Below are 8,687 nucleotides of genomic sequence, written 5' to 3'. Positions count from 1 at the left end.
CTCTCCTCTCCAGCCCTCTATCCTGTAGACTCCAGCTGCCTTGGTCTTCTCAGAATCCTAGTTTCATCTCCTCCATTCGCTGAAGGTACCAGGCTCTGCCTAGGTTCCTGCTCCCTTTGCTGCAGTGTGGAAACTGACTCTGGGAAGTAAGCGGCACACTCATGGGGCTTACCTCACTTGTTTCTCAGAGATCACTGTACTTCATTGCCTATGTCCAGTGTTTTGGAAACTGTGGTTACATACATTCTACCTGGTGTTTTAATTGTATCAAGCAGGGGTTTGGGAATGAAATCAAGTTCCTGTTATTCCACACCAGCTGGAAGTAGAAATACACTGTTCTTACTGTGATTTCCCCCAGCATATATCACTTAACGTCACTGAGAATATCATGCATTGTAATGTAATATTAACAAGGTCTTCTTGTGTACATTTGTCAGTTGTTCATTCCCTGCACATGCCTCTAAACCAGACAATAGTAACTGGTCCAAAAATAAAGTGGAGATGAAGAGAGGTAGGATAGAGAAGGTAAGTATCTTCCAAATGTCTGATAGTATCTCTCTGGAGCCTGGCATATCATCAACATTCAATTGCTTGTTAAATAATTGAAGGAATGCAGGCAGACTTACATGAAGGCTTGCAAGCAAGCACAAATGAATATGACTTGATGAATGGTTTCTTCCCTACCCCACAAGTTCTCCACTGTACAGACCAAAACCTGATGACTACTCCAGAGCTTTTCTGCCTATAAGAAACCTCTGGGTTCGGGGGGTGGGCAGCAAGCCTCTCCACACACTATCTCACACCTTATTCTGGATCATTTCCCCACTTTTCAACTCCTTCCTCGTTACACTACTACTTTTACCCTGATGCTGAGTGGATTTCTCTTTTTCTTTCTTATTTTTGGAGATAGATTTCTCCTTTAATTTCCTTGCCATAATCCTGGTGATATCCTAGCTTTCAGGTATATAAACACCATTTTTAATTAGGTTGCAAATTTGCTGATACTATAAAATCTATCTTTTCTCTTTGCAAAAAGCATCCAATATTTTTCTTATGCATAATCTGTACCCTATTATTATATAGCCCTGGGGCTATTACTGACTAGAAAAAGAGAATTTGGGAGAGCTATTTCATTTTTGAAATTAGTGAAGCTAATTTTACTAAGAAATTAATAAAAAGAAGTGAATACTTTTATGTTATTGCTAACATGTATTCAAAGAAAACAGTAATAAATAAATAATACAATAGTTTTGAAATGTTTCCAATGTAAGAGTTTTTATTCTGGTTCCACGCTCAATTAGAGGTACCTACAACAGACTACAAACAAAAATAATTAGGAAGGGCTCAATAAAAATGGCCAGAAATCAATAATTTTGTTTTGCAGATCTCAGACAAGTTACTAGGTCTTAATTTCAGTCTTAACATTAAGTCATGAAAATTCCTAATTCAGATAAATTAATCAATTTAAAACAAGACTGCAGGCTTGGATTATAACTACCTTAACTTCCCCCAAAAAGCTGAAAATCCTATGACACTAATTCATCAGATTCAACTTCTGGGTATGTAGAATTTACCAAAAGATTGAGTATAGTGTGGTGAGGACAGGGAAAATAATAGGAAAAAGAATGGAAAAAGCCAGAGCCAATAACCACAAACAGACCGGGGATCCAGGTGGGGGATAACAGGTAAGTGTATCTGTTTTACAAACAGGATAGGAATGGGCAGAATGAAGGGCAGCCTTACCTCAGCAGAGGGGCTAGTTCCACAGTGATGAGGGGCTGAGGTCTGGGCAGCCCTAGAAGAATGCTGGCTCTCTTAAACATAGTTGCCACTAGACTGCTTTAAGGTTTCTCAGCAATGGTCCTCAGCCCTTTGCTGCTGTGGGTGGTTCTAGGAGGGAAGGGCAGGGCTGCTTGAGGTGGGGGTATGGCAGCAATGGCGTGGCTGGCTGACTCCTAGACCCCGGGCCGAGAACCTTCTCTGAGAAGGTAGATGTCAGCATTATTTAAGGGTGTTAGAGTTTTTGCTGTACTGGGAACTAAACTGGCCCGGAAACTGGGGAGTGACCTCAAGTGCACTATTCTTGAGAGAGGTTTCAGGGTGTTCCAGAGATAGGCAATGTCGTCCCCCTCCCACCTTGGGCTGGGGGTGTTTCTTGGGGTTAGACTCTTGGGACCTGATGCCATGAGAAGAGTCATCCGAGTCCGAGGACACCATCTCCTGGAGAGGCAGCCTCTTGGCAGGTTTCTTTTTCTTCTTTCTAGGGTTCTCCTGTCTTAGCTCTTGTAAATCCCCAGTGTCAATTTCTTTGAGTGGACGTATTAAGAAAGCAGAGTTCTTCGTTGTTACATCCTCCCTACAGAGAGAGAGAGAGCAGCGTTACCCTGGTCTTGTTGGCTGCTGTGTCTGCAGAGATGTCCAAGCCAGCCCTGTGGTGTTTCTCAGCTCTTTGTCCCTTGGCCTTCTTCCTATGGAATGGAGTCGCAGAAGTCCCATGGGGTCTGATAGTCTGGGCTGGGCTTTATTCCATGCAGTTCGTTTCCACGGATCTTTGATGTCTGGGAGCCTCATGTAGTACAGAGAACCTAATGTCATTTGAACCCTGTCCTGACCAAGTCAGTGAGTAAAGCAACAATTCCTGACCAAGAAATTCCTTGACATGCCTTAGAATTGACCTGTGTCCACCCCAGGATGATAAGCTTGGCCACATCATAGTCCAGCTCACTCCTGACATACTGCACTGGAGCTTGTACAGGAGAAACACTCTTCTACACTTAGTTTTCCCTAATTACTCTAGGTGTACCATCAGAAAAAAGTACTCCAAATTAAAAAATGATGTGATTTTTAATTTAATTGACATTAGATATGACTAGGAAGTTATAGAGCTAGTTTTACCATTTAGAAAATATATAATGTACATGATCAACTAATATTTGACAAGGGAGCCAAGAATACTCAATGGGGAAAGGATAGACTTTTCAATAAATTGGAAGCACTGGAAATCCACATGCTCCTGTCTTACAACACTCACAAAAATTAACATGAAATGGACATAATAAGAACAGAAACCATGAGACTCCTAGAAGATAACACAGGGGAAAAACTCCTCTACACTGGTTTTGGCAATGATTTTTTAGATACAACACCAAAAACACAAGCAACAAAAGCAAAAATGAATGGGACACATCAAACTAAAAAGCTTCTGCACAGCAAAAGAACCAAACAACAAAACAAAGAGGCAACCTAAGGAATGAGAGAAAATATTTACAAACCATATACCAGATACTGGATTAATGTCCAAACTATATAAGGAACTCATACAACTTAATATCAATAATCTGGCAGAATAAACGTTATTAATTACTGAAAAAAAAAAAACAATCCAAATAATCTGATTAAGTAATGGGCAGAGGACCTGAACAGACTTTTTTTTTTTTTTTACAAAAAAAGACATACAAATGGCCAAAAGGTACATGAAAACATGCTCAATGTCACTAATCAAAAGGGAAATGCAAATCAAAACCACCAGGAGCTATCACCTCACACCTGTTAGGATGGCTATTGTCAAAAAGACAAGAGATAACAAGTATTGAGGATGTGGAGAAAGTGAGCCCTTGTACACTGTTAATGGGAGTGTAAACTGGTACAGTCACTATGGAAAACAGTATGGAAACTCCTCAAAAAGTTAAAAATGGAACTACAATATGATCCATCAATCCCACTTCTGGGTATACATCCAAAGGAATCTAAATCACTATCTCAAAGAAATATCTGTAGCCCCATGTTCACTACTGCATTGTACACAATAGCCAAAATATAGTAACAACCTAAGTGTCCATCAGTGGACGAATGGATCAAGAAAATGTGCCATAAACATATAAAATTCATAAACAATGGAATATTACTTAGCTATAAAAAAGGAGGAAACCCTGCCATTTGTGACAAGGATAGACCTTGAGGGTATTACATTAAGTTAAATAAGTCAGAGAAAGACAAACACTGTGTGTCTCACTTATATGTGGCATAGAAACAGAGAAAAAATGGTGGCCACCAGGGGCTGGGGGACAGAGTGGGGGAAATGGGAAGATGTTGGTCAAAGGGTATAAAAAAATAAAAGAAAATATATTGATCAGTTTATTTATCCAGAACTGTTATCTTTCAAAGAAGGGATCTTGGGAACATCATAACTTCATTCCAGCCATGCCCTCATGGCACACTGTTTTGGGAACTTGCCTTTTTCAGGCCTTTAACACCAGTTGCCTGGTGTTAAAACTTATTTTGTTCCCATAATCAGTATCTGTCACCTTGAGCACCCAGGCTTCACTCTGAATAACTTTTGACCATTGCTGCTTCAGATCCTTTTGGAAATTAACAAAGAAAAAATTAAGAGTGGGAGAAGATTTTTAGTTATTTCTAAAAAGAAAATTACATCAATCAAGTTCCTCTTCAAAGGATCAAGATTCACCACGTGATACTTTTCAAGGATTGGCGCAAAGACTCAAGAGGTAATTCACAAGAGGGATTAAAAAATGGCCTCCATGAGGATAACTATTATCAAGAAAAGAAAAAGCAAAACCAAAAAATAATAGATGCTGGCAAGGACATAGAGAAACTGGAACGCTTGTACATTGTTGGTGGAAATATAAAGTGGCAAAGCTGGTGTGTAAAACAGCATGGCAACTCCTCAAAATATTAAAAATAGAACTACTGTATGATCCAGCAACTCCACTTCTGTGTATGTATCCACAAGAAGGAAAATAGGGATTCAAACAGATATGGACACTCATGTTCACTGCAGCATTACACACAATAGCCAAAAGGTGGAAGCAACACAACTGTCTACCAACAGGTGAATGCATAAACAAACTGGGGTATATACATACAATAAAATATTATTCTGCCATAAAAAGGGACAAAATGCTGGCACACACTATAACATGGAGGAACCTTGAAGACATTATGCTAAGTGAAAGAAGTTAGTCACAAAGGACCAATAGTGTGTGATTCCACTTATATGATACACAAAGACTAGTCAAAATCAGAGAGACAGAAAGTAAAATGGTGGTTGCCAAGGGCTAGGAGTAGAGAGGGAATGAGGAGTGAGTGTTTAATGGGTACAGTTTGGGATGATGACAAAATTTGGGGGTGGCTCATGTGATGGTTGCACAACAATGTGAATGTACTTAATGCCAACTGAACTGTATGCTTAGAAATGGTTAAAATGACAAATTTTATGATTTGTGTATTTTACCACAATAAAAAAAAATGTCACAAGCAACTGTAGTAACATTGGAGAAAGCATCCCAGGAGGACACAAACAAAATTATCTTGAAATAGGAGGCCAGCACCTGTGTGGATGTGTAAGTTTTGTGAGGCTGGGTTCTCAGAGACTCATCTTTCTTTTTTTTTTTTTTTAAAGATTTTATTTATTTGTTTGAGAGAGAGAGAGATAGAGAGAGAAACAGCATGAGAGGGGAAAGGGTCAGAGGGAGAAGCAGGCTCCCTGCTGACCCGGGAGCCTGATGTGGGACTTGATCCCAGGATTCCAGGATCATGACCTGAGCCGAAGGCAGTCGCTTAACCAACTGAGCCACCCAGGCGCCCCCTCAGAGACTCATCTTAAAATCACACAGCAAGGTTGTAACACCATACCTGCTCTATAAAATCTAAAATCTTACCTACCAGGGCACCTGGGTGGCTCAGCTGAGTAAGCATCAGACTCTTCACTTTGGCTCAGGTCATGATCGCAGGGTCATGAGATCAAGACCCACGTCAGGCTCCACGCTCAGTGGGGAGTCTGCTTGAGATTTTCTCTCTCCCTTCTCCCTCTGCCCCCACCCCCGCCTGCACGCTCTCTCTCAAATAAATAAATCTTTAAAAAATAAAAATAAAAAATAACATAAAAACCTACTTACCACATTACCATCAACTGTCCCTCACACTGTTCCCTCCCTCCCAAGCATACTAAGTTGATATGTTCTATTTACTTTTCAGAGATGTCCTCTGTTCCCCAGGTATCAGGACCAGTCACAGTCCAGTCAACCACCTATAACCTCTCAGAAAGAAGAGCAACAAGAAGGAGGAATGGAAAGTAGCGAGAAAGGCACCCAAAGATGAAGGTAGAAGTGAGGCTGACCTGCCTACCTGAAGGATACCAGGAAGACGATCATGAAAAGAACCCAGGAAGAAGAGCAGGAAAGCTCAAGAAGCAACACATGTCTAGCCTTCAGTAGGGCATTGGTCACATAAATCATGTACCACCTGGATAATTACATTCTAAGTAGGAAAATGAAATAAAAGTTGTCCTTGTCATGCCAAAATGCAAGTAATATATTAAGTGGGGAAAAAAGTCACAAATAATATGTTACATTTTCCTGTTGTTATTAAGATTGTGAACACATAAAGATAACTAGAAAACTTTCCATCAAACTGTTAATACTTGCCTACTGGAAAAGAATTCCAGTAGGATTGTCACTTACTCCACATTTAAAAAAATTTTTTTTAACTGTTCTAAATGATAAGGGGAAACAAAAATTTTTATTTTGAAGAAAAATAATCAACATAGCAGAGAAAATACACTCTAGAAGGATATATGTCAAAATATAAATGGTGATTACTTCTGAAATGTGGAACTATGGCTGTTTGTTTATTCTTTTTGCTTTTAATGTTTAAACTATATTAACTACGCATACTTTTGGAATAAGAGCAAACATAGGCAAGCTGTCATGATCAGAATAAAAAGTGGACTAGGATTTTGATCAAGGAAAAGCCTTTTCATCAAGTCAGCAGATGCAGCTCAGCTACCACATTTTACTCTCCAGAATGACTGATGTCCACCAAGTTCGAGATATTCCACAAGGAAATGACCCCTTGCAGGAGGGGGAACAGGGTAAGTGTGAATCTGATGTGAGCGTTCTTATCCAATGCCCCCACCCCACCATGCACCCTCATTCTGCTTGGCCCAAATGCACTCTGAGGAAAGGGGAAGGTGACCATGCTCCTGACTCTAGCCAGTGGATGTTACCCATCAGCACACTTGGAAAGGCCCTAATAAATGGCTTTCTTTTGTCTTATCTCGTACCAAAACCAAGAAAAATTCAGCGTCCTATTAGTTATTTCAGGTTACAGGTTTAAGTAATGTGATAAGCAGGTCAAAATTACATATGTGTGTGTCAGAGAGGAGGGGTAAGTTGAGGGAAGCCAAGCACTTTGCCTTCACGGGTTCTTCAGATGCAGCTGGCTCCACTTTAGGGAAGAAAGTGCTGAGCACCTACTCCCCACTCTCATTGGGTCAAAACCCACTTCATTCACTTGATTAGTGTCAGCTCCTCAGCTATTCTTGCTGGTTCTCTGAGGCCTCATTTCTTTTCTGCCCTAAGTGTCTGTCAGAAAGCTGGTCTTAGAACAGGGGGACCTGATGTTTTATAAAAACCACAAGGCCCCTGAGTTTTAACAATGGAGGGAGCAGAAAATGGAGAGACTGATACAAAAGGCTATTGCTATCCAAACTATTACCACTGGCCCTCAGGGCTAACAAATCTCTATGATTCTCAACACTCTCTTGTTCCCGTACTAGGGCCCCACAGCACGCTTTCCGAAAATAGGCAATGGCATTTGTCCCTCCAGAAAATATGGGACACTCACAGATAGGGTTTGCCACTGAACTGCTTATTTTTCAGGGCTTTACTCTAGTCTAGGAAATGGGGCTCCTAATCTGACCACAAGGGACGAGGGAACTAATGACATACTGAGGCTTAATGATTTCAGATGCACAGCTCCTTCTAAGGGAAAAATAGTCAGCAGTGACTGGGCAAGATTATGGGAAGTGATTCATCTCATGTAATGTCATGGCCAGCACTGAATCTCGAGGTTTCAATCAACCACTTAATATCACTGCTGTCAGGAAGACGATATGAGGCCACACTACATGGAGGAAGGGAGGAATGTTAACCAACATGGAATTATGATTTCCTTTGGGACATATTCTTAAATCCAAATGGCTTGATGGAAAATGATTCAACTGTTCAGAGAGAGACAATGAGAGGCTAATATTCAGGAATTGGGAGCTGACCACAGACCCGGATAAAACCCAACTGAACCCTAGGAGAGTGGTCTCCCCTCCCATAGACTGATACACAGCCATGTCCCCCAGGCCACATAATTAAAAACACACATCAAGAAGAGAACACTCCTTGTCTTCAGGATCTCAGTGCCCACCCATTTCCTTCAGATGTCCAGTGATTTTTTTTTTTTTTTTTTTGAGCAGAGAAAAGGATTAGTTCTATCTGGCTTTCCTGATCACATTTAGAATGTTGCTAATTTTTTCAAGAAATCCAACTCCCTCCAAGTGAGTCTTCTTAAGGAGGAGACTCAGAAGTAATCTGCCCAAGAATGGAGGATGGATCCCAGCTGTGGCTGGGAGGGATATCCAGCCAGTTACATGGCACCAAGTACAGGGATTCAGCTCAGGCCTGCCAGAGGCACCTTGTCTGGAGGAGCACCTAGTCCCCAGCCTGTACTCAACCAACCTCTCAGTGGGTGATTGAGTAATGTCTGGTAGAGGCACTTCCCTTCACTGGAGAAAACCAGAAGCCAGAGCAACAAACCCACCAGGCATGTGTCCCCTGCTACAGCCCCAGTGGAGGCCCCAGCCTTCTGAGAGGAACAGGTTCCAGAGGAGGAGTCAG

The 8,687-nt window shown here is 41.1% G+C and overlaps 1 protein-coding gene across 9 annotated transcripts in view; it reads right to left on the bottom strand.

The window, feature by feature from the left end:
- Window positions 1-1,256: 1,256 nt before the first annotated feature.
- The window catches only part of VWA3B (von Willebrand factor A domain containing 3B), a 227,901-nt gene continuing 220,470 nt past the window's right edge, over window positions 1,257-8,687 (bottom strand). For 7 of the 9 annotated variants that reach the window (XM_027620414.2, XM_027620420.2, XM_027620417.2 and 4 more), the window contains 3 exons: window positions 2,177-2,356; window positions 1,744-1,890; window positions 1,257-1,317 (listed from right to left, as the gene is read on the bottom strand). In XM_027620414.2, coding sequence (XP_027476215.2) covers window positions 1,842-1,890; window positions 2,177-2,356 — 229 coding nt within the window. In that variant the 3' untranslated portion in view covers window positions 1,257-1,317; window positions 1,744-1,841. Of the gene's footprint in view, window positions 1,318-1,743; window positions 1,981-2,176; window positions 2,357-8,687 lie in introns of all 9 variants that reach the window. The other 2 variants (XM_027620415.2, XM_027620416.2) reach the window with 2 other exon arrangements.

The sequence above is a fragment of the Zalophus californianus genome, chromosome 8 (genome assembly GCF_009762305.2).
Source record: "Zalophus californianus isolate mZalCal1 chromosome 8, mZalCal1.pri.v2, whole genome shotgun sequence".
In the NCBI taxonomy this organism is placed as follows: Eukaryota; Metazoa; Chordata; class Mammalia; order Carnivora; family Otariidae; genus Zalophus; species Zalophus californianus.
This window is presented reverse-complemented; position numbering and strand designations above follow the sequence as displayed.